This window comes from Dendrobates tinctorius, unplaced genomic scaffold, assembly GCF_039654945.1.
Source record: "Dendrobates tinctorius isolate UK_male_01 unplaced genomic scaffold, ASM3965494v1 ptg000011l, whole genome shotgun sequence".
Taxonomy (NCBI): domain Eukaryota; kingdom Metazoa; phylum Chordata; class Amphibia; order Anura; family Dendrobatidae; genus Dendrobates; species Dendrobates tinctorius.
Genome location: NW_027361679.1, coordinates 102,216,512 through 102,243,197, shown reverse-complemented (window position 1 = coordinate 102,243,197; position 26,686 = coordinate 102,216,512). Strand labels below are relative to the sequence as shown.

The 26,686-nt window shown below is 43.5% G+C and overlaps 1 protein-coding gene across 5 annotated transcripts in view; it reads left to right on the top strand.

The window, feature by feature from the left end:
- Nucleotides 1–26,686, top strand: part of REXO1 (RNA exonuclease 1 homolog) — a 195,101-nt gene that overhangs the window by 158,723 nt on the left and 9,692 nt on the right. For 4 of the 5 annotated variants that reach the window (XM_073545616.1, XM_073545626.1, XM_073545636.1 and 1 more), the window contains 2 exons: nt 12,893–13,031; nt 16,262–16,382. In XM_073545616.1, the coding sequence (XP_073401717.1) occupies nt 12,893–13,031; nt 16,262–16,382 (260 nt within the window). The remainder of the gene's footprint in view (nt 1–12,892; nt 13,032–16,261; nt 16,383–26,686) is intronic. The other variant, XM_073545606.1, reaches the window with a different exon arrangement.

Below are 26,686 nucleotides of genomic sequence, written 5' to 3'. Positions count from 1 at the left end.
TCTTTGTGCTCAGGAGAAGTTGCACAACAATTTTTGGAGTTCATTTTGTCCTGTTACCCTTGTGAAAATAAAAAATTTGGGGCTAAAATAACATTTGTGGGATAAATGTGATTTTGTTTTCACAGCTCCACATTATAAACTTCTGTAAAGCACAGGTGAGAACAAGGTGCTCACCACACATCTAGATACGTTCCTTTAGGAGTCTAGTGTCCAAAATAGGGTCACTTTTATGATGTTTCCACTGTTTAGGCACATCAGGGGCTCTCCAAACGCAACATGGTGTCCGCTAATTATTCCAGCAAATGTTCTGTTATGAATAGGTCACCGTGGAGGATGGGAGGATTAGGCTAAGCCACCAGGAAACCAGAAAGGTTGGTAACAGCGGATTGCAGACCCCTGATCCTAACAACACAACTAGTGGTAGCCATGGGGTGTACCTACGATGCCCTAGACACCTCGGCACAGCTGGAGAACTAACTAAGCTTAAAGCAAGAAAGGTGAACTCTAAACTGCCCCGGAGTAGAACCCCAAAGAAATAGCCCCCAAACATATAATGTCGGTGAGACAAGATGAGGCACAAACGCAGGCAGAAAATAGACTGAGCAAATGATGGGGCCCAAGCTGTCTAGATAGGATAGGAAAGGAAAGACACTGTCTGCAATCACGCAAATACCCTAAAAAATCCAACACGTCTGATGTACAAATAAACACTGAGGTCTCACGACCTCCCCCCACTATATCAGTATTCTGGTGTGAACTGGCAGCAAAGCAAAAGAGACTAATATAACAGGGGACTGAACAAACTGACACAAGCTGTAACATATGATGCGTGGTCCAGCACTGCCCCAGCAGGGAACACGCTGAACCCTAACGGCAAAGCGAAAAGAGGCAAAACAAGATCAGATGCAAAAGATTAGCAAAAGAACAACGTAACTGAAAAATGCGGATCAGGCAGGAGACAGTAGACCTCAAAATGCACAGGAAGAAACTAATCATCAGCAGCAACTGAGGGAAGCCTGCTCGCTTATATCCTCCCAGTCAGTAACCCCTGATTTCCAATCATCGTCGTCAGGTGGCAAACTTCTCTGAACCCTGCCATCTCCACTATCCACAGTAACCACCAGAGGGAGCCCCGACTCAGAAGTCAGATCAAGAGAATTCACAACAATGTTCCATTCAAAAAGTCAAATGGCACTTTCTCTTCCGAGCCCTGCCACGCGCCACAACAGTCATTTTCCACCACATATGGGATATTATCGTACTCAGGATGAATTGAACACAAATTTTATGGTGCAATTTTTCTTGTTATCCTTGTGAAAATCATCATTAGCTAGGAGGATTCCCCATTTCATAAAACATAACCTTTAATCAGTCATTAAAATCTGAGACAACACAATAAACACATAAACAAACAAAATAGTGCTCGTGCAGATCAGTGCTCATTAAAAAATGTTTTGGTCTCACCACTAATAACGGACATAGAAATCCCAAGCACTATTTTGTTTGTTTGAGTTTATTGTGCTGTCTCAGATTTTAATGACTGATTAAAGGTTATGTTTTATGAAATGGGGAATCATAGCTAATGATGATGATGTTTAACCCTTGAGGGTATTTTGTATGGTAGTAAGTATCTTGCACCATAGCTGATTCTGTGTATCCTTGTGAAAATGCAAAATTTCCGGCTAAAAATTTTTTTTTTCCCCGTGAGAATAATGTAATTATATACAGCTCTGGCAAAAATTAACAGACCACTTTCAAATGTTCAGTTTGTCTGATTTTTCTCTTTATAGGTATATTTTGAGTACTGTATATACTCGCGTATATGCCGAGATTTTCAGCCTTTTTTTGGGGGCTGAAAGTCCCCCCTAAGCTTATCTGTGAGCCATACACCGGCGGTCGGAGGGGGAGCGGGGGTATCTGATCATACTAAACCCCCCCCGGCGCGTCTCTGCAGCTCCCCCGCTTCTCCCACGGTCTCCCTTCCTTCAGCGGCCACGTAGTACCGCTCATTAAAGTCATGAATGTGCGCATATTTATAACTTTAGTGAGCGGTACCACGTGACCGCGGAAGGAAGGGAGACTGTGGGAGAAGTGGGGGGGCTGCAGAGAGTATATGCAGTATTCACCTGTCCCCGTTCAACGCTTCTCACCGCTGTCTGCTGCGTCCTTTGTCAGTGACTTTCAGGCAGCAGAGGGCGCGATGATGGTTAGTCACTGACAGACGATGCGGCAGACAGCGGTGAGCAGCGTTGGAACGGGGACCGGTGAATATCTCAGGTGCCGGGGTCCTGAGTATGTCATCTTTTTTTATTTGCAGCAGCATGTGGGGGCATAATCTATGGAGCATTTTATGGGGGCAAAATCTATGGAGCATCTTATGGGGGCTTAATCTATGGAGCGTTTTATGGGGGCTTAATCTGTGGAGCATTTTATGGGGGCATAATCTATGGAGCATCTTATGGGGGCATAATCTATGGAGCATCTTATGGGGACATAATCTATGGAGCGTCTTATGGGGAAATAATCTATGGAGCGTCTTATGGGGGCATAATCTATGGAGCATTTTATGGGGCAGCATATGGAGCATAATATATTGAGCATTTTATGGGGCCATAACCTTTATGGTGCAGCATATGGGGCATATTATTCTATGGAGCATCTTATGGGGCCATTATTAACCTTTGTGCAGCGTTCTATGAGGTGTATTTTGTACGGAGCATCTTATGGGGCCATCATGGACTGTATGGAGCATTATATGGGGCTCCTGATTCAATATGGATATTCAAAAACATTTAACCTACTGAGATCTCAATTAATGTCACTTTTATTGGCATCTATTTTTATGTTTGAAATTTACCAGTAGCTGCTGTATTTTCCACCCTAGGCTTATACGTGAGTCAATAGGTTTTCCCAGTTTTTTTGTGGCAAAATTAGGGTGGTCAGCTTATACTCTGGTCGGCTTATACACGAGTATATACGGTAATTTGTTCTTTCCAGGATGCCCTCCTGACAGCACCATGGAGGACGTCCTCCTCCTCCTTACAGGGACAGGAAAGCACACGAGAGGTTAAAAGGCCCCGTCCCACCCCTTTCCCTCAGTGTCTTTCCTGTCCCTGCATGGAGGGACATACGAGAGGAAGAGCAGGAAGCTTACCGGAGGGCGCAGGGGGATCGGGCGGCCAGTCCAATCCTTCCCCCAGGCAGGATGCCCCGGGCCGACACTTCCCTGTGGGGAGTCCCTCTGCCCCAAAGCCAGGAGCAGGACGTCGCTCCTGGAGGGAGCCGCTCCTCCCGGTGGGAGGCTCTCGGCTCCAGGCCAGACCGCAGTGCTGCGGTAAGCCGGGTCCCCGCACGCAGCGGGCGGTGCAGGTGCCAGCGACAGAGAACACGGGCCACGCTGCAGGGGCAGCTAGAAGCCGGGTCCACGCAGAAAGCCGGTGGGCGCCGCCATTGCAGGATGCCCGGCGGGCGGGGCTTCAGAGCTGGGCAGGAAGCGGAAGTAGCCGGCGCTATCTCGGGCATCGCGGGAGGACCCGCGGCGCGGCGATGACGTCACGTGCCGACTTGAAATCAGCGCGCCAGCAGCCTGGGTACGCCAGCAAGCACCGCACGTCAGCGGACTCACCGCACGCCAGCAGCTCACCGCACGCTAGCAGCTCACCGCACGCCAGCAGCTGCTTCGGTGGTATGGACCCAGAGGCGCCAGCCGACAGAGGGGTAAGTGCGCCTGGCGCAATCCAACCCCCACACGGCCTTCCCCGCAGCCCAGGACACTGACCCGACTATCCCTGTTCTGTATTGTACAGGAGAAGGGTACTCCAGCCCCCCCGACAGAGGTTAAGGATTCGGCAAAGGCCACATCTAAATCTGTCAGATGCCCGGTTTGCAGGGTAAAGCTGCCAGACACCTATATCAAGACTCTCTGCGGACCCTGCACTTCAAGGGTTGTAAGAGACGAGCAGCCGTCCCTCCTTGCCGAGATGCGATCCTTGATTCGGGAGGAAGTACAGGCCTCCAGATCCAGTCTCTCACGGCAGCAGACCCCTAGTCCGGGGCCAAGCCGGAAGAGGCTGAGGTGGTAGATGGATTTAGCCTCGGAGACAAGCTCGCTTGAGGGGGAAGACCCCCGGGACTCGGATCCCGAGGAGGAGGGGGAGATCCCGACTGACAGGAGGGACCAAGGCAGGAAATACCTGTTTAAGTTAGAGGACACCGATGACTTGGTGCAGGCGGTAAGGAACACCATGCAGATCGAGAATGTTCCAAAACCGCAGTCCCGACAGGACCTGATGTTTGGGGGACTGGTCGCTTGGAAACAAACTGTGTTCCCCGTAAATGAACACATTAAGACAATGGTCCTAGAAGAATGGAAGGAGGCAGAACGTCGACTCGTACTGTCTCGGGACTTTAAGAGCCGACTGCCCTTTGACCCAGAGGAAACACGATTGTGGGAGGAAGTCCCTAAAATCGATGTTCCTGTAGCTAAGGTGACCAAAAAGACCGCCATCCCCTTCGAGGATTCATCAAGTCTCAGAGACCCGATGGACCGGAAGGCGGATGTTCTATTAAAGCGAACATGGGAAACGGCAGCTGCCCTTACTAAAGTTAACATAGCAGCCACCTCGGTGGCCAGGTCCATGTTCTTATGGGTGGGGCAGTTGGAAGAGTATTTATCCAACAAGAACCCTAGATCTGAGATCCTAGCTTCCCTCCCTCTGATGAAATCAGCCACTGCGTTCCTTTCAGATACGTCGGCCGAGTCAGTAAGATTCGCAGCCAGAAACCGCTCCCTTTCCAACGCAGCTAGGCGAGCGGTTTGGCTTAAGTCTTGGTCTGGGGATAATGCTTCAAAGGCAAAGCTTTGCTCCATCCCCTTTTCAGGCTCAAGGGTGTTCGGGCCAGCTCTAGATAGCATCCTAGAGCAGGTGTCTGATAAAAACAAGGGGTTTCCAGAAGAAAAACCCAAGCGTCCCCAGTCCTTTCATAGAGGGTCCTTTTTCAGGAGACAGACCAACTTTAGGTGCCAGGGTAGATCCAACAGGGGCTCCTTTAGAAACACTCAGAGCCAGGGAGGGAGAAGCAAAGCCCCTCTTTTCGCGTCATCCTCCAGGTCTAGAAGGCAATGACGCCATAGGGGTTAGGGGAAGACTGCGACGATTCGCAGCAAGGTGGCGCCAGGTAACCCAGAACCAGTGTGTCCTCAGAACCATCACAGAAGGGTACAGCATAGAATGTTATTCCCCGCCCCCCGACAGATACATTGCCCCCACCGTAGTCCCAGAAGACTCTACCATGGATCTACAGGACCTGATCAGGTCAGAGGTCATAGTGCCAGTTCCGCAGCAGGAGAGGGGAAGAGGTCATTACTCCTCCCTATTCTCCATTACAAAACCATCTGGCGAGGCCAGAACGATCATAAACTTAAAACCCCTAAATGCTTGGGTGGTATACAAAAGGTTTTGAATGGAATCAATACGTTCGGCAATTCAACTTATAGACAGGAATGCCGTCATGTGTACTCTGGACCTGAAGAGTGCATACCATCAGGTCCCCATCCATCCCTTATCTCAAAGCTTACTAAGATTCGCAATCAGTCTACCGTCCCGGACCTTCCAGTTCCAGTGCCTTCCATTCGGGCTGGTAGCGGAGGTGGTAGCCTACCTGAGAAATCAGGGAGTCATTATAATACCGTATCTAGACTTTCTCCTAGTCGCAGGATCAGAAGAAAGGCTCATTCAGGACAGGAGCCGAATGATCAGAACACTGGAGTATCTTGTCTGGCTGATCAACGAACAAAAGTCAGACCTAAAACCATAAAGCAGGAAAATCTTCCTGGGAGTCCTTCTAGACTCAAGAGACAGAATATCCCGGCTACAGAGAAAAAAGCAGTGGATAATTCCGGACAGAGTCAGGGGACTACTGAGACATCGCTCCTCTATAAGAGGTGCAATGGAAGTCCTGGGTCTGATGACGGCTTGCATTCCATGCATCAGATGGGCCCAGACCCATTCGAGGCCACTGCAAAAAGAAAACTTCGCAGGATGGAACAGGCGTCAGGATTCTCTCGACAGGCCATATCCTTACCAGACACGGTAAAAAGATCCCTTCGGTGGTGGATACAGCCCCAGAACTTACAGGTGGGCGTGCTATGGACAACCTCGCCGTACGTGGTAATCACCACAGATGCCAGTACGTGGGGATGGGGAGCCCACGTAGAAGGGAGAATTTTCCAGTCAAGATGGACGGTCAGCATCGGAAACCGATCCTCCAACTTCAGGGAGCTCTATGCGGTCTGGGAAGCCTTGCGTCAGAACCGGTCGGTAGTGAGAAATCGACATGTCCGGATATTGTCCGACAACACAACGGCAGTCTCATTCCTGAAGCACCAGGGAGGTCCGAAACATCGACTACTCCAGACACTTGCAGGACGAATATTCGCCTGGGCAGAAGAGGTGGTCCTCTCCATAACGGCAATCCACCTGGATGGTTCTCAGAACGTAGTAGCAGACTATCTAAGCAGACAGCAGGTCAGCCCGACAGAGTGGGAACTAAACGAAGAAATCTTCCATCAGCTATGTTGGCGCTGGGGGACCCCCAGTATAGACCTGTTTGCAAACCGGAAGAACTCAAAGGTCGCCAGATTCTACTCCTTGAACCCGGCGGACCACCCGGACGGAGTGGATGCCCTGAGCCAGGCCTGGAGGGAACCCCTCTTGTATGCATTCCCACCACTGGCGCTGATACTGGCGGTACTCAGGAAGATCCGCGAGGGCCGCGCGTCGGTGATATTAATAGTGCCATACTGGCCAAAGAGAAGCTGGTTTCCGCTGCTAGGAGCCATGGCAGTAGGAAACCCAGTCAAGCTACCCCTGAAAGGAGATGTTATCCACCAGGGTTCGATTCACCATCCAGACCCAGCAAGGCTACACCTCTCGGCATGGATCCTGAAAGGGACATCCTGAGAGCAAAGGGCTTATCCGAGCCGGTCATATCCACGCTACTGGCCAGCAGGAAACAGGTAACATCCGCAATCTACAGGAAAATATGGAAGAGATTCTGCCTGGAAGGTGGCAGGTCCGACCTCTCGGCAGGTACCCCCGACTTCCCTAGTGTCCTAGACTTCCTACAGTCGGGATATAATAAAGGCCTTAAACCCAGCACATTAAAAGTCCAGATTTCGGCTTTGAGCGCCTTCTTAGACTACCCTTTAGCCTCCCATCCTTGGGTGGTAAGATTCATAAAGGCCACGCAGCGTCTTCGCCCCACAATTAGGCAGCTCACCCCGCCCTGGGACCTCGGCCTGGTACTCAGATCCTTATGTAGGGACCCCTACACACCTAGTGAAAGAATGACCATTTCGACTCTCTCTCGGAAGACGGCTTTCCTGGTAGCCATTACCACGGCCAAAAGAATAGGGGAGATCCAGGCCCTGTCCACCAAAGATCCTTATCTCCAGATCAGAGATGATCATATAACCTTAAGATTAGATCCGGCATTTATCTCCAAGGTAGCCTCATACCAGAATATAAATCAGGAGATAGTGCTACCATCCTTCTGCAGCAATCCCCAAAATGAGAAAGAACAGCGTCTCCACTCCCTAGACGTAAGACAGGCAGTTATAAGCTATCTAGAGGCCACCAATGACTGGCGTGTATTGACTCAAACCTGTTCATCCTTTTCGGGGGTAAAAAAATAGGGGGAGAAAAGCCTCTAAGGCGTCTATCGCAAGATGGATCACCTCAGTAATTTCAGACGCCTACCAGTCGGAAGGCGCCAGCCCACCAGATACCTTAAGGGCCCACTCTACTAGGGAAGTTTCAGCCTCCTGGGCCGAACGCGCAGGCGCCTCAGTCGAGCTGATTTGTAGAGCAGCAACTTGGGCCAGCCTGAATACATTTTGCAAGCACTACAAACTTGACGTGCTATCAGGCCAACATACCGCATTTGGGAGAAAAGTGCTCCAGGCGGTGATCCCACCCTGAGTAGGTGCTTTGGTACTCTCCATGGTGCTATCAGGAGGACGTCCTGGAAAATAGGTATTAGACCTACCGGTAATGATGTTTCCAGGAGTCCATCCTGACAGCACGGGTAGCTCCCTCCCTGTTATGTTATGTCATATGATGTAATATGATGGTATCATTAAAAGAGTTATGGCATTATCCACGCTGTGGTACTTGTTAAATCACTGAGGGAAAGGGGTGGGACGGGGCCTTTTAACCTCTCGTGTGCTTTCCTGTCCCTGTAAGGAGGAGGAGGACGTCCTCCATGGTGCTGTCAGGATGGACTCCTGGAAACATCATTACCGGTAGGTCTAATACCTATTTTTAGTCTATAAACTTCTGACAACATGTCTCCGAATTTCCAAGCAATACATTTTGTATTTTTTTCCTGACAAAGAAAAATGGTCAAAATTTAAAAAAAACCTCATAATGCAAAGAAAACAAGTTCATAATAATATAGAAACAACAATAATAATGTTTTAACTCAGGAAGAGTTCAGAAATCAATATTTTGTGGAATAACCATGATTTTTAATCACAGTTTTCATGTGTCTTGGCATGCTTTCCACCAGCCTTTCACACTGCTTCTGGGGGGAAAATGTAAGCAGTTCTTTGTTTGATGGCTTGTGACTATCCATCATCCTCTTGATTCAAATTCCAGAGGCTTCGAATGGGGTTCAGGTCTGGAGAATGGGCTGTCCATGACAGGGTTTTGATGTAGTGGTCTCTTGGGGTTTTTTTTTTTTTTTGTTATTCTCACGGCTCGACATGTCTAAACTTTTGTGATGCATGGGGGGGTTCACGATGCTCACCACACATCTAGATAACTTCCCTGAGGGATCTAGATTCCAAAATGGTGTCACTTGTGGAGGGTTTCCACTGTTTATGCAGATCAGGGGTTCTCCAAACGCAACATGGCATCTGCTAAAACCAGAAATTTTTACATTCAAAATGTCAAACGGTGCTCCTTCTCTTCCGAGCCCTGCTGGGCACCCAAACAGTAGGTTTTCCTCCATATATGGGATATCGGCATGCTAAGGAGAAATTGCACAAGTTTTAGGGTCCAGTTTTTCCTGTTACCCTTGCAAAAATTTAAAATATTGGGTTTAAATTTTCGTGAAAAAAAGGTTCAAATTCATTTTTTCCTTCCACATTCCAAAAATTCCTGTGAAGTACCTGAAGGGTTAATAAACTTCCTGAATGTGCTTTTGAGCAACTTGAGGGGTGCAGTTTTTAGAATGGTATCACTTGTGGGTATCTTTTATCATATAGGCCCCTCAAAGTCACTTCAAATGTGGTCCCTAAAAGAAAAATTTAGAAATCGCTGGTCAGCTTTTATCGCTTAAGGCTGTGTGCAAACGTTGCTTTTTTTTTCGTTTTCGCTGCTTTGTGCGAATGACCGCTGATGACATCGCACCCTCGCGAGCGTGACGTCATCAGGTCCTTCGCGCAAATCATTACTGGGTCCGGAAGATGCCGGGAGCGCCGCAGAGCAGATCGGGGGCTGTCGGAAGGTGAGAATAATAATTTTTTTTTATTATTATTATTTTTAACATCCTATCACATTTCCAAGCAATGCTTGAAATCGCTTATAATGCGCAACCATTCCTCAAGCGAAAAACGCTTGTTTTTCGCGGGAAAACCGCATGCGAATTCGCATGCGTTTTACCTGCGGAAATGTTGCCGAAATTTCCGCAGCATTTCTGCACGTGTGCACATAGCCTAACTCCCTAACAGGAAAAAATTATGTTTTAAAAATTGTGCTGATATAAAGTAGACATGTAGGAAATGTTATTTATTAACTATTTTGTGTCACATAACTCTCTGATTTAAGGGCATAAAAATTAAGTTTGAATATTGCAGAATTTTCCAGATTTTCACCAAATTTCCATTTGTTTTTTTCACAAATGAATGCAAGTCATATTAAAGAAAATTTTCCACGATCATGAAGTACAGTATCACAAAAAAAGTCTCAGAATCAGTGGAACCCATTGAACTGTTCCAGAGTTATTAACACATCAAGTGACACTAGTCAGAATTGTGAAATTTGGCCTGGTCATGAAGGTGAAACCATGCTTGGGGGGTAATGGGGTTAAAAGCCACTGACATCTGGATTTGTGCAGCGTGTGCTCGGCTGCATACACCCACATTCTCTGCATAACGTAATAATACTTTATTTATCGTAAAGGAGTTTGGATTGTGGAACCAAATATGGTACAAAAAATGGCTGTATATTTAGTGCATATATAAAAGCACAGGTCACCACGCGACATACCTGAAATACCAGGACAAAATAATAAAAAATCTAATTTTTGAAACATGGCAGAATACAAATAGTGTTCTACCTCCCCTACCCTCACTTGACATCCCCAGAATTCTTTCCAAATGATGTGCCAGTCACAGAGAAAAAATGACTTTCCTAGAATAGGTTTTGTTCCAAAAAGGCACACAATTTGTACCTGCCACTCCAAACCTGGACGCTTCAAAAAGGTGGGGTATTTTTTTAACCCCCTTAATGACAGGGGTTATTTTCGTTTTTGCGTTTTTGTTTTTCGCTCCCTTTCTTCCCAGAGCCATAACTTTTTTATTTTTCCGTCAATATGGCCATGTGAGGGCTTACTTTTTTGCGGGACGAGTTGTACTTTTGAACAACACCATTGATTTTACCATGTCGTGTATTACAAAACGGGAAAAAAATTCCAAGTGCGGTGAAATTGCAAAAAAAAGTGCAATCCCACACTTGCTTTTTGCTTGGCTTTTTTGCTAGGTTCACTAAATGCTAAAACTGACCCACCATTATGATTCGCCAGGTCATTACGAGTTCATAGACACCAAACATGTCTAAGTTCTTTTTTATCTAAGTGGTGAAAAAAAAATCCAAAGTTTGCTAAAAACAAAAGCAAAAAAAAAAAAACACCATTTTCCGAGACCCGTAGCGTCTCCATTTTTCGTGATCTGGGGTCGGGTGAGGGCTTATTTTTTGCGTGCCGAGCTGACGTTTTTAATGATACCACGTTTATGCAGACACGTTCTTTTGATCGACCCGTTATTGCATTTTAATGCATTGTCACAGAGATCAAAAAAACGTAATTCTGGGGGTTTGACTTTTTTTTCTCGCTACGCCGTTTAGCGATCGGGTTAATGCTTTTTTTTATTGATAGATCGGGCGATTCTGAACTCGGCGATACCTAATATGTGTATGTGGGATTTTTTTTTTACTGTTTTATTTTGATTGGGGCGAAAGGGGGGTGATTTGAACTTATAGGTTTTTTTTTATTTTTAAACATATTTTTTTTTAAATTTTGGTATGCTTCAATAGCCTCCATAGGAGGCTTGAAGCATGCACAACTCGATCGGCTCTGCTACATATGGGCGATGAGCAGATCGCCCATATGTAGCAGATTTACTCCTGTGCTTTCAGCGCCGGCGCTGAAAGCCATCAGCCTGGAACAACCGTCCAGGCAACATGACACCGACCCACGATCACGTGACTGGGTCGGCGATGAGCTCACTTCCGGCCCGGCGGCCGGAAGTGCTATTTAAATGCCCGCTGTCAGCTTTGACAGCTGCATTTAACTAGTTAATAGGCACGGGCGGACGGCGTTTCCGCTCGCGCCTATTGCGGGCACATGTCAGCTGTTCAAACCAGCGCCAGAGCCCTCATCAAAGCAGGGGAGATGTCTAATGACTGTGTCCGCCATTGGACATTAAAGGGTTAAAGTTCAGTGTGCAAAAGTAGCAAAAACATAAACAATCCTAATGCTCCTGCTTCTTTTGAACACCTTTCCATATTTTGAGAGATTTTTTTTTTTTATTCTGGTTACTGAGCTGCGTTAAGGCTTGTTTTTGTCAGAATCTCTTTAGTTTCTCAATGGCACCATTTTGGGGACCATAACAATTTTTGATCAGTTTGTTCCAATTTTTGGTAGATGACATGAAAAAAAAAAAACCCGCTGATACTTTTTTTTTGTGTTGTTGTTTTTTTTTGGTTTGTTTTTTTTTAACACCGTTAGACATTCATAGTTAAGTGACATGATAACTTTATTCTTCGACTCCTTTTTTTTCTACTATGCCATTTACCGTGCTGTATAATTGACACACTTACTTTATTTCTTTGGGTCAGTATTACAATTATGGCCATATCAGATTTATATACATTTCGGTTTGTTTTGCTACTTTTAAAAACCTAACACTTTTTTTGAAAAATAAAAAATACATTTTGTTTACATAACGACATTTTAAGAGTCATGTCGTTTTTTTGGGGGTTTTTTTTATTTGCTGACAGAGCTGTATAAGGCTACTTTCAGACTTCAGATTTTTAAATTCGGCGGGCTGTGGCGAAAAGTTGTCAAATCTGATCCGGTAGAAGCCGCAGCCCGCCGGATCATCTGTTTTTGCCGGATACGGTGCAGGAGAGGGAGAAAGAGTCTTCACGCATGCGCTCTGCAAAAAAGCCGTCCGGCGCTGTCAAAAAACGTTGCATGGAAATTTTTTTGCAGACACCGGACAGGCACTTTTTGCCGTTTCCGGCAAAAGCCGGACACGCCGCATGGCCATCAGGCGCAATGCGGCGATAATGTAAGTCTATGGGAAAAAAGCCGGATCCGGTGGCAACAGGCGCTGGATCCGGTTTTTACATTTTTCGCCACATCGCGCCTGATGCTTCAAAACGGAAATCTGAAAGTAGCCTAAAGGATTGCTTTTAGCAGGACTATTTGACATTTTCAATGATACTATTTTGGTGTACATATGACTTTTTGATCACATTTGGTTCCTTTTATGCATGTCAACTTGATGAAAAAGCTGCATTTTGGTATGTTTTTTCTAATACGTTACAATACTTGAGCAGTAGTGGTTCAGTGTGGAAGTATAATGGTTTTCTTTTCTTTTAAGGTTTTCTGGTGTTACAGAAGAGGATCTACAGAACACCACCATTACTCTGAGAGATGTTCAGGCAGTCTTACTCAGCATGTTCAGCTGTGATTCAATATTAATTGGCCACAGTTTGGAAAGCGACCTCTTTGCACTGAAGGTAAGGCAATCTGACATTAGAAAGTAAGAAAAAAAAAAACACTAAATAGAAGACAGGGTAAAATATGTTTTTAATTAGCTCTAGTAGATGAACTCACCGGCTGTAATGCTAGTTGCCAGCGTCCCTGCGTATCCCCTTTCCCTCCTCCCGACAAGGATGTCAAACATTCACCTCCTCGAACGTGCGGCGGAGTCCCCGCTCTTTGCTGTGCTTCCTGCTGCCATGGTTTCCCTGGGCCTCCTCATGCCGCGCAAATCTCTTGGCCGCACGATTAGCGTGCCATCACGCTCCACGATTATTAAAGGGGCAGTGCGTGCACCTTGGAAATGCCTCCAGCCAATAGCTGAAAGGCATCTCTATATATATTCGCCAGTTGGGACTTCTGGCTGCTGTCCCCGAATCCCATAAGGCACCGTGGCAGTGTCACTTGCGCCTGCGCAAGTGATATATATACGTCTCCGCCGTTCCCATGCAGGCGCAGTAACATTCACTGCAAAATTCAGTTTGTCTGATTTTTCTCTTTATAGGTATATTTTTGAGTAAAATGTAAATTGCTCTTTTATTCTGTAAACTACTGACAACATGTCTTAGAACTTCCAAGCAATAAATTTTGTATTTGTTTTCAGAAAATGGGAAATGATCAAAATAACAAAAAAATGCAGTGCTTGCAGACTTCAACTAATGCAAAGAAAACAAGTTCATAATCATTTAGAAACAACTTTACTAATGTTTTAACTCGGGAGGAATTCAGAAATCAATATTTTGTGGAATAGCCATGATTTTTAATCACAGCTTTCATGCGTCTTGGCATGCTTCCCACCAGTCTTTAGTCAATAGATGAACAGTCGCACTCAAGTGTGGATTAATCTTCAAAAATTTCAAAAATCTTGAAGATTGTTTGGCAAGATTAATCCACACTTGAGTGCGACTGTTCATCTATTGACTATTGTTAGTGGACCCTCCATGTACAGTCAGCACCTATCTCCATAGCAAGAGTGTGCGTCTTTTCTCTTCTGCTCCCACCAGTCTTTCACACTGCTTTTGGGTGACCTTATGCCACTCCTGCTACAAAAATTTAAGCAGTTCTTCTTTGATGGCTTGTGACCATCCATCTTCCTCTTGATTACATTCCAGAGGTTTTCAATGTGGTTCATGTCTGGAGATTGGGCTGGCCATGACAGGGATTTGATGTGATGGTCCTTCATCCACACATTGACTGACCTAGTTGTGTGGCATGGTGCATTGTACTGCTGGAAAAACCCATCCTCAGTGTTGGGGAACATTGCCTGAGCAGAAGGAATCAACTGTTTTTTCCAGGATAACCTTGTATGCGGCTTGATTCATACTTCTTTCGCAAAGATCAACCTGCCCAATTCCAGCCTTGCTGAAGCATCCCCAGATCATCACCAATTCTCCACCAAATTTCACAGAGGGTGCAAGACACTGTGGCTTGTACGCCTCTCCAGGTCTCCGTCTAACCATTAAACAACAAGATGTTGGGCAAAGCTGAAAATTAGACTCATCAGAGAAGATTACCTTACTTCAGTCCTCTATGGTCCAATCCTTATGGTCTTTTGGAAACTTCAGCCTTGCTCTTCTTTGCTTCTCATTGATGAAAGGCTTTTTTATAGCTTTACATGACTTGAGCCCTGCCTCTAGAAGCCTGTTTCGAACTGTTGTTGCCGTGCATTTCACCCCAGTTGCCATTCCTTTTGTAGGTCACTTGATGTCATCCTGCGGTTGCGGAGTAACATTTGAATAAGATGACGGTCATCCTTGTCAGTGGAGAGACGTTTTCGCCCTCTGCTGGTCTGTAGCTTTGTTGTCCTCAATGTCTGCTGCTTGACCTTGTTGTAATGGACTGCTGTTTTAGAAACTTTAAGGATGGAGGCAACAAGACACTCACAGTATCCCTCTGCTAGTAAAGCCAGAATTGAGCCCTACTTCTGGGATATTACTAGCACTTGTTTTGCCTTGCAGCTTGTCCTATTGCAAGAGGATTGTGAACACTACAGCAGGGTTTTTTTTTTATAGTTTTCTTTGTTAAATAAGATTTGGTTCAGATGATCACCTTATCAGAAGCACATTAAGTAGAATGAGGTGTCCTCTGGTTGGAATTCAACTGACACTGAAATGGAATGGCTGTCAGACATGTAGAGAAGCTGATTTTTGTAAAACTGTGCAGTGGTCTCTTAATTTTTGCCAGCGATATATATAATATACCACTGCACAGTTTTATAAAAATCAGATTCTCTACATGTTTGACAGCTATTCCATTCCATGTGTGTCTTACCGAGTCAATATGATGGACTTATGGTCCTTACATACATAACACTCACTAATATACTAATTAGGCAAGAGACAAGAAGTCTGTGCTCAGTAAAACAATAGTATTTTATTCTATTAAAATCAGAGATATTAAAGAATTAACATATAAATTTCCACATGAATTTTAGCAGCACTAGTCTAACATTACATGATCAATACATCATCTATTCATAGAGAAAGTAAGCATCAATATATTACCGGATATTGTAGCATCACTCCTCTATCGGGGGACTCGATTGGTGAGGAGGAAATATCCCGTAAAACTCCATCACAGAAGATATGCGTCCATAAGTCTCCTGGAACGTCCCTACTCGCCAGTGGAAATTCCCTCGGTTATATACAAACTGTTCCTAGATTTGAATCTAGTCCTGCGCACTACAACTTCTACAAGTAATGTTTACACAAGCTGTACAGCTGCGCAGTGAACATTCCAACTCGTGCTCTGCTCGTGTTACGCAAGCGCTGTATGGTTGTTTTTCACATTCCTTATGCATGTTCTCATCATGTACTCAAAGAGGTCATTCAGCGGTCAAATCCCCAGTCTCTGGTAATGTTGTACTGAATACTTTTGAAAAGGAATAATAAGACCCGTGATCACCTACCTACCATCTGGATACCTTTTCTAATATCAATCATACATCATTCATATCACATAAGTATCACAATGTGCTGTGTCCAAAGTGCTGCCAATTACTTGTCCGTGTGCACCGAGCCTTAACTTGGGGGACAGCACGGGAATGGAAAATAAACTACAGGTATAAATGAAGGCTACACAAGAGCCTCTGTAATGTTCATTCATGTTATTCATCATGTATTGATGACCAATCTTAATGTGAAAATTTGTTTGAATGATAATTCATGTGTGGTTTTTTTTTCGGGTTTTTTTTTTTTTCAAAAAAAAGCTAATTCACCCGACTGTAGTGGACACAGCAATTGTTTTTCCACACCGACTTGGACTGCCTTACAAGCGTGCACTTCGTTCGTTAATGGCTGACCATCTTAAGCGTATTATCCAAGACAATGGTAAGCATATATATACAGAATTCAGCTGCACAGTATTAATTTGTAACCTAGAACCATGTAAACGCATAAGTTTGTGTAGGAGCTAAAGTTGCAAAAAGGTGGGACATTTTTAATCAAAATCATTATAAAGTTTCTTCAAATGTTTTTCTATGTCCGATAAGAAAAAGTAGACATAGCCTTTCCATTCTAGCACTGAAAAGTGTATATACATTTGTCATCACTAGTCACTCTACCTGCCTCCCATTGCCTGCTCTTCTGACATTGGTGTTCCAGCTCTCCTGCCTTCCCTGTCTCCCGGAAGTGCGGTTTAGACTTAGCCCATGCAGTACCATTGAGAGCAGTGTTATATTGACTGCAGGAGAACTTCAACACCAAACTCCACAGCAGGTGCAAATAAATGGCAACAGGGCTCATGACAAATGTATAGTCACTTTAATTACTGTATGAAATGATATATCAGATTATGCACAGTGGTGCTTGAAAGATCGTGAATCCTTCAGAACTGTATGCATTATTTTTTCCATATTTCTTCAGAAATTTTACCTAAAACTAAATCGTTTTTTTTTTTTACAGAAGTCTTAAAATTAGATAAAGAATGAGGCAAAAATTTTAATCTTGTATTTTTTTTTATTGTGGAAAATGATCAAATATGAGATGTATGTGAACCTTTGCTTTCAGAATCTGTCCTTTTTTGCAGCAATAAATGCATCTAAGTTTTTGGTAATTGTTGATTAGTTGTACATGTTTTAATGTGTGTTCACTGTTCAAACAAAATGGTAGTCAGCAATAACATCTCAAAGCAGTCATACTCAACATGCAGAGGGCCAAAGATCATACAAAAAGATTAAAAGATGTATAAAGGAAACAAAGTAGGGAGCAAAGTAACAAAAAAATAGACATCGAGTGGAAAGGGGACCAAGAGCATAATTGAGGGCTGTGACAAAGTCACAGGTAGAGTGCTGGAGGGGAGATATGTCACTACGCTTAATGGCGTCAGTGATGTAAAACCCAGAGTAATTTACTACAGTGCACTGCGTTTTGTGAGGTTTAAGTAAAGTTGCATAAATGGGCTGGTTTTATGTGGACAGTCAGAGCCGGTGGGAGACTGTCCACCTTATCTCCACCTGCAGCGATGACAGGACCTGTGTGATGTCTCAGTCATATGTTCAGTCTCACGGAGGAAGAGGCACATGGTCTGGGGCTTAAATGGCTTGGCTTCAGAGGCAGTTTTTGTCAGTTGCTTCAGAGCGGGATGCTACCCGCAAATGTATGGTCTCTGTTACAGCATTTTGTTTTCTTTGTTGTTTTCCTGTTTTTATGCCCGAAGGGCTGTGTTTACTTCCCCTTCTTGTTGATTTATGCTGCAATATAATAAACCAACTGAAGATTTAAAGAGACAGTGTTCCACTTTTCTACCTCTGTGTACCGCCAAGTGATTTGAACTACCACAGGCCTAGAAGTGTATATTTGACCATTATTGTAAGAGTATTTGGAGCAATGGAAATAAACTAAAGGTTCTCTGTAGTGCAGACAGTTTGGTTTATGTGATGGTGCACTTGTGAACATTAATATTGGTTAATGTTAGAGAGGCCTTTATGTGCTTAAAGTTTACCTTGTGCTCCTTTTTTACTTCGCGGACTATTCTATGTTTTACTCTTGAAGAGGGATCTTTGTTGGTTGACCACTGCTGGAGAGGAATAATAGTCTTGAATTTCTTTCATTTGTGCACTATCTCTCTTTTGAGGTCCGCAAAAATCTCCTTTGTATGTGCCATGATACACATACATAAAAATTTTGGTAAAATGAGACTGACAGAGCTCTGTTCTTTAAATAAAGTCTCCCACTCACATTTGATTGTCATATCGTTGACTGCAATCACCAGACTCTTAACGTCCCCTTCATATTATCTGCTTATCACAAAGGTTCACGTACTTTTACCACTCACAGATATTGGAACATTTTTCTCACTTAGCACTGGTTAGCACTGCAGCCTTGCAGCACTGGGGTCCTGGGTTCAAATCCCAACAAGGACAACATTTGCAAGGCGTTTGTATGTTCTCCCCGTGTTTGCGTGGGTTTCCTCCGGGTTCTCTGGTTTCCAACCACATTCCAAAGACATACTGATAAGGAATTTAGATTGTGAGCCCCATCGGGGACAGTGATGATAATGTGTGCAAACTGTAAAGCGCTATGTAATTAATGGCGCTATATAAATGAGAAAAATAAATATTTTTGAATCATTTGTTTTATTTGGTTCTTTTTATCTAGTTGTCAGAAAGCTGTAGGCCAAATTTGTGCAGAAATATAGAATAACTAAACTGTTCACAAATTTTAAAGCACTGCTTTATATTAGAAAGTATCTGAGGAAGGGACCGGAGATGAATCAAAAACTTACTGCTTTATTTTATTTGATGTAATATCAGCATGAGTCCTCAGTTAGTTAGTACCTTTTGCATGACTAACTCAAAAGATGATGTCTTGAGAATACTACATATTCATCTGGTGCTGTTTAATCCAATATCCAAGGAGCCACATATTTATAGACAATAGGAAATATGAAGAGTGTAGTAAATAAGATGTGATGTTACTTGCATATGTATCTAACCATTATCAGTCGAAGGCTGGATTCTACATACTCTTGTGCTGCAGTTCGAATATGGACCACAATGCACAGACTGCTCATGGGGCTTTTGACCCGAACTTGCCAACCTCACACGCATATATGAGGCTTCCGAGTTCAGGTCAGGAGACCTGCAGCTGGTCCATTCTCTGACCACGACACAGAGCTGTGTGAATGCAGCCTAAATTGGTGTGTGACTATACACACTGAATATGGAGGAAGAAAAACCGGCAAGGTGGCAGGTGAAAATAAATAAAATATATGCAACAAAGTATGGTTATAATAAAATACCCTTTATTAAAATATGGGTATACACATAAAACAATTAAAAGAAAGACATACCAGGCATGTACACGGTATCATAATATAATATGTTGTAGCATAAAGCTTGATATATAACCATGTAAAAATAAAAGAACAAGCTCAATAATAAACAGGTAATAGTTGTATATTTCTATATAAACCCCAAGGATGAAAAGGTGATAAAAAGATCAAAGAAAAAATATATAGTGAGGTATAAGATATATATAAATGTTGTGTATATAATAATATACAAATGAAGTGACACAACAATAGTCAATGTAAAATAAAAAATTGTGAAGACGCACATAATCTAACCAAAAGTGTGCAGAAGAAATCACACTAATTGTGTGGAAACCACAAAATGAAAATCAGGGGATGAACAACTACCTGGTGAGCTGTATAATGTGCCTGGTGACGCGCCCCGACGCGCGTTTCGGAATAAATTACCTTCGTCAGGGGGAGACTAAATTGGTGTGTGTAAATAGCAAATTGGTCTGCCTAAAATCAGACAGAAAACTGATCAGATAATAATAATAATAATAATAATAATAAATTTTATTTTTATAGCGCCGACATATTCCGCAGCACTTTACATTTCAGAGGGGATTTGTACAGACAATAGACATTACAGCATAACAATAATCACATACAGTAGATTATAGCAAATACCAAGAGGAAAGAGGGCCCTGCTCGCAAGCTTACAGTCTATGAGGAAAGAGGTAGACACGAAAGGTGGGTGGTAACAGTTGCCCTGATTGTATGGACCAGCCATAATGTTAGGTGTGTGACAGTACGGACACAGAGGGCTAATGGATGCATAAAGCATGTGGGAGAATGATGCGGGGAACCTGGTTATGGTAAAACTTTTGGCTCTGCCACACAGGGATAGATTAGGTTAATGTGTTGAGGCGATAGGCCAGTCTGAATAAATGCGTTTTCAGGACACGCTTAAAATTGTGGGGATTGGGGACTAATCGTATTGACCTGGGAAGTGCATTCCAAAGAATTGGCGCGGCACGTGTAAAGTCTTGGAGACGGGAGTGGGAGGTTCTGACTATTGAGGATACTAACCTCAGGTCATCAGCAGAACGGAGGGCGCGGGTAGGGTGGTATACTGAAACAAGGGAGGAGATGTAGGGTGGTGCTGAGCCATGGAGGGCTTTGTGAGTGAGGGTAATAAGTTTATACTGAATTCTGGAGTGGATGGGTAGCCAGTGTAATGACTGGCACAAGGTAGAGGCATCGGTGTAACGATTGGTGAGGAATATGATCCTGGCTGCAGCATTCAAGACAGATTGGAGAGGGGAGAGTTTGGTAAGAGGGAGACCGATTAGAAGAGAGTTACAATAGTCGAGACGAGAATGAATAAGAGAAACAGTAAGAGTTTTTGCAGAGTCAAAGGTAAGAAAAGGTCGAATTCTAGAAATGTTTTTGAGGTGCAGATGACAAGAGCGAGCCAGTGATCGAATGTGGGGGGCAAAGGAAAGCTCGGAATCAAGTATGACCCCAAGACAGCGGGCCTGTTGCTGGGGAGTAATAGTGGAACCACACACAGAAATGGCAATGTCGGGTATAGGTACATTAGTAGAGGGAGGAAACACCAGGAGTTCAGTCTTTGACAGGTTCAGTTTCAGATATAGTGAGGACATGATATTAGACACAGCGTTTAGACAATCGCCGGTGTTTTCTAGAAAGGCTGGCGTGATGTCAGGAGAAGAAGCGTATAATTGGGTGTCATCAGCATAGAGATGGTACTGGAAACCAAATCTACTGATTGTTTGACCAATAGGGGCAGTGTACAAGGAGAAGAGGAGGGGGCCTAGAACCGATCCTTGGGGGACCCCAACAGTAAGGGGAAGATGAGAGGAGGAGGAGGAACTGGCAAAAGATACAGTAAAGGAGCGGTCGGAGAGATAGGAGGAGAACCAGGAGAGAACGGTATCCTTGAGGCCAATGGAACGGAGCATGGTGAGGAGGAGCTGATGATCCACAGTGTCGAATGCTGCAGAGAGATCCAAGAGAATTAGCATGGAGTAGTGACCATTTGATTTAGCTGTTAGCAGATCATTAGAGACTTTAGTGAGGGCAGTTTCAGTGGAGTGTAAAGAGCGGAAACCGGATTGGAGAGGGTCGAGAAGAGAGGTTTTCTGAGAGATAGCGGATAAGACGGGAGTGGACCAGGCGTTCCAGGAGTTTAGAGATGAAGGGAAGATTAGAGACAGGTCTATAGTTAGCGGCACAGTTTTGGTCGAGGGATGGTTTTTTAAGTAGTGGATGTATGATGGCATGCTTAAATGAGGAGGGAAAAATACCAGAAGAGAGAGAGAGGTTAAATATTTTAGTTAGGTGAGGGGTGACAGCAGGGGAAAGGGACTGGAGGAGCTGTGACGGAAATGGGTCACTGGTGCAAGTAGTTGGGCGAGAAGATGCAAGGAGCCTGCTTACTTCTTCTTCTGTGACTGGTTCAAAATCAGAGAGTGAGTTAGATGCAGTGGGGGAGGGAGGACAGTGCATGGTATGAGGTGATTGGGAGATAATTTCCTGTCGGATCTGGTCAATTTTTTCTTTGAAGTAATTGGCCAGATCGTCAGCTCGGAGCTCCGTGGTTGGGGCCTGTACTCTTGGATTGAGTAGAGAATGAAAAGTGTCAAAGAGACGTTTCGGGTTATTGGACAGTGAGGTGATGAGGGTGTTGAAATAGGTTTGTTTGGAGAGGTGAAGGGCAGTGTTGTATGTTCTAAGCATAAACTTAAAATGGATGAAATCTTCGGGTAGATTGGATTTTCTCCACAGACGTTCGGCGCACCTGGAGCACCGCTGCAGGAAACGTGTTTGCACCGTGTGCCAGGGTTGTCGCAGTCTGCGTTGTGGTGTTCTATTTATAGGGGGTGCAAATTCATCCAGGGCAGTTTGAAGTGTTTCATTGTAATGCTTCAATGCAGAATCAGGACATGAGAGGGAGGAGATAGGGGCCAATGAAGACTGCAAGTTCTTCATAAGTTTCTGGGTGTTAATGGCCTGTATGTTTCTATAAGTCTGGACAGTGGGGGTGACCTGAGCAGCCTGGCAGTTCTTGATAGAGAATGAAAGAAGATTGTGGTCAGAGAGCGGGAGAGGGGAGTTTGCAAAATCATCCACTGCACAAAGCCAAGAGAAGACCAAGTCGAGGGAGTTTCCGTCTTCATGCGTTGGAGAATTAGTAAGCTGCGAAAGGCCAAACGAGGAGGTTAGAGATAAAAGGTGAGTAGCAGATGGTGAGAGGGGAAGAGCAATGGGGATGTTGAAATCTCCCATGATGAGGGTAGGGATGTCACAGGAGAGAAAATGTGGAAGCCAAGTGGCAAAATGATCCAGGAACTGATGGGAGGGGCCGGGAGGACGATACACCACCGCCACTCGCATGGAGAAGGGGGTGTAGATGTCAGAGACATTTCTAGGATCAGAAAAGATCAGGGACCCAAGCCCTGAGGCATAAGCTTTGCATCCTACCCCTCACCTAAACAAAAAAAATGTAACACCACTGATAACATAATGATAAATTATATGAAACCTACAGTCCCCTGTAACATGACTGATAACAGGAATTATATGCGGCAACAGAACCAAACCAAAGTGCAAAGATACTGTTAGTGTGGGAAGACTAAAGCTAGTTTCAGACTAGCGTTCAGGAGGGCTGCGGATGGCAGCCTACTTCCTCCTTTCCGCCGTGAAGCTACGCGTACTGCCGAATGCGTCCGTTTACTTGCGTACCTATCTTTAACATTGGGTACGCAGGGACATGCTTTGTATGCGGATGCGTCTGCATGCGGCAATTTGACGTGTGTGGCAACTGCACGGAAACGCAAAATTTTAGGGTTAGGGTTAAAGCTAGGGTTAGGGTTGTGGTGTTGGGGTTAGGGTTGAGATTGGGGTTAGGGGTGTGTTGAGGTTGGAGTTAGAATTGGAGGGTTTCCACAAACGTGACCTGGCATCCGCCATTGATTCCAGAGAATTTTGCTTTCAAAAAGTCAAATGGCGCTTCCTCCCTTCTGAGCCCTGCCATGCGCCCAAACAGGGGCTTTCCCCCACATATGGGGTATAGGCCTACTCAGGAGAAATTGCACAATTTTTGTGGTCCATTTTATCCTGATACCCTTGTGAAAATAAAAAACTTTGGGTCTAAATTTATTTTTTTTTTTAAAAAAAGTCAGTTCATTTTTTCCTTCCACATTGCTTTAGTTCTCGTGAAGAACCTAAAGGGTTAATAAACTTTTTGAATGTGGTTTTGAGGGATGAAGTTTTTAAAATGGTGTCACTTTTGGGAATTTTCTATCATCGACACTTCACTTGTGAGGTGGTCCCTAAAAAAAATTGTTTTATGAATTTTGTTGGAAAAAAGAGAAATCGCTGGTCAACTTTTAACCCTTATAACGTCCTAACAAAAAAAAATTGTTTACAAAATTGTGCTGATGTAAAGTAAACATGTGGGAAATGTTATTTATTTTGTGCGATATGACTCATTTAAGGGCACAAAATTAAAAGTTTGAAAATTGCAAACTTTTCAAAATTTTTGCCAAACTTCCGTTTTTTTCATAATTAAACGCAAGCCATATTGAAGAAATGTTACCACTATCATTAAGTACAATATGTCACAAAGAAACATTCTCAGAATCAGTGGGATAAAGTACATTGAAGCGTTCCAGTGCGATATCCTCATAATGTGACAGTGGTCAGAATTGTAAAAATTGGCTTGGTCATTAAGTAGCAAATTGGCTCTGTCTCGAAGGGGTTAAGTCAAATAGTTGCATAACTAATACAAATGGAAACCATGGGGTCCCAATTGATTATTATGGGATGTGTCTGAGTTCTGTTACTGTATGTGTCAGTTTTATGATGGGAAAACAAAACTTCTCCATGATGCTCTTTTACTTCCATAATAAATACAGAAATATAGCAAAACCCAGACGCCCCAATAATAATCGATTGGGGAGGGTTCTTCTGCTTTCCATTGTATCAGTTTGACATTCATTTATTTTTTTCTACTCCTAAAAAAAGAACAGAGAAATGAAATGTCAAAATACAGATTTGAAGTAGCTTAAAGGGGTTGTCCGGGCTTTTCACATAATCTCAGTACATATTTGGGCTGCAGAATTATGACAATAAGTAATTTACTTTGTCACTAGTTTGCACGGTTTTCTAGATATTCTGAACAGAATGTCCAAGGGGGGGGTGTTATGGCATTGAAATGAGAACTAGTCGTAACCTCCTACTCTACTCCAAACATGCCCTCTATAGCAACAACCCCACCCTCCATAGCTACAGGCCCTCCCCGACCACATGAAGAAGCCCTCATCACACAGTAACAATTCCACAGTCCACTTTGGGACCACAGTGCCCAAACTGATCGCCGGTCTCATGACCTGACTCAACAGCTTTGTAGGCATGTATGAGACTGCTGAGTTGGGGTCCAGGCATTGTGGTTCATACGTGGACTCTGGAATACAGCCGTCTGAACCTGTCCCAGGGCACACCACTTTATAAAATGCATAGCTAAAGAAATAAAGGGAACTATAAATACAAATTCCTCAATAATTCATTTATAAACATAGCAAAAAGGCAATGGTATTTACCGGCCAAGGTCACAGAAATGGAGGCACAATCAGAATGCAGCAGCCCTGCTTAACAAAGGAGGTAACAGAGGTGCAATATACTGATGAAACATCCACTCTCAATCTACCAGCCCATGGAGGGAGTGATAGTCCAGTATTAGAATTGCGCCCAGATGAAGCTTGAACAGGGTGAAACTCACACACACGTGAAGCACAGTGCCTAGCCAGAAGCCAGCAAGCTTCATCTATGTGCAATTCTAAAACTGGACAATCACCCCCTCCATGGACTGGTAGGTTGAGAGAGGTTGTTTCATCAGTATATTGCCCCCGTGTTATGTCCTTGGCAGGCTGCTGCATCATGATCGTGCATTAGTTTCTATGACCATTCACTATACCATATAATGTACTGGGGAGAAGTTACAAGTGTGATGAAATGTGAAGAAAAAGCATTTCTACCTTTTTCTTCTTTGGATTTTCTTTTCATGGGGTTAATTCCACAGTGAAAATGGCATGGTAAAATAATTCCCTAGGTCATTATTCTTATGCCCTTTTTTTAGTGGTTAAAAAATTCAAACCTTGTAAAAAAAAAAATAAAAAAATAATAAAAACTGCCATTTTCTGAGATGTATTTATTTTTGTATTTTTTAAAGCGCTGCTGTGTTGCATTGCTGTGTATATAGCACAAGCGATCAGATGATCGCAGGTTCTCGACCCCTAACTGGACAAACCAATACAGTGATAAGTTTACAAAAAAAATATGAATAAAAGTTCAAATTGCACCCTTTTTCCACTAAAAATTAAGAATTAAAATGAAAAATAAGATGCATACACTGTGAGGGAAAATAAGTATTTGATACACTGCCGATTTTGACAGTTTTCCCACCTACAAAGAATGGAGAGGTCTGTAATTTGTATCGTAGGTACTGTACACTTCAACTGTGAGACACAAAATCTAAAAATAAGAACCAGAAAATCACATTGTATGATTTTTACATATTTCGTGCAATGAAATACAATTTAATGAAGTATTTGATACAATAGAAAAACAGAACTTAATATTTGGTACAGAAACATTTGTTTGCAATTACAGAGGTCAGACGTTTCCTGTAGTTCTTGACCAAGTTTGCACACACTGCGGCAGGGATTTTGGTCCACTCCTCCATACAGATCTTCTCCAGATCTTTACAGGTTTTGGGGCTGTCGATTGGAACATTGAGTTTCTGCTCCCTCCAAAGATTTTCTTTTGGGTTCAGGTGTGTAGACTGTCTAGGTCACTGCAGTTTTTATTTTTTTTTTATTTTTACTTTTTTGATCTCCTGTCAGCTGATTTAAGTAGTCATGGGCTTGTACTCCAAGGTCCTCCTATCTCTCTCAGATATCAAATTACTTTTTAACCCTTTCGCGCCAGAGCCTGTTTTTGCCTTCGTGATTCTGACATTGTTTTCTCGTGACATATTGTACTTCATGATAGTGGTAAAATTTCTTAGATATGACTTGTGCTTATTTGTTAAAAAAATCGAAATTTGGCAAAAATTTAGAAAATTTTTACAATTTTCAAACTTTTAATTTTTATTCCCTTAAATCAGAGAGTGATATCGCACAAAATAGTTAATAAATAACATTTCCCACATGCTTTACATCAGCACAATTTTGGAAACTATTTTTTTTGTTATGAAGTTAGAAGGGTTAAACGTTGACCAGCGATTTCTCATTTTTACAACAAACTTTACAAAACCATTTTTTTAGGGATCACATCACACTTGAAGTGAGTTTAGGGGTCAATATGACAGAAA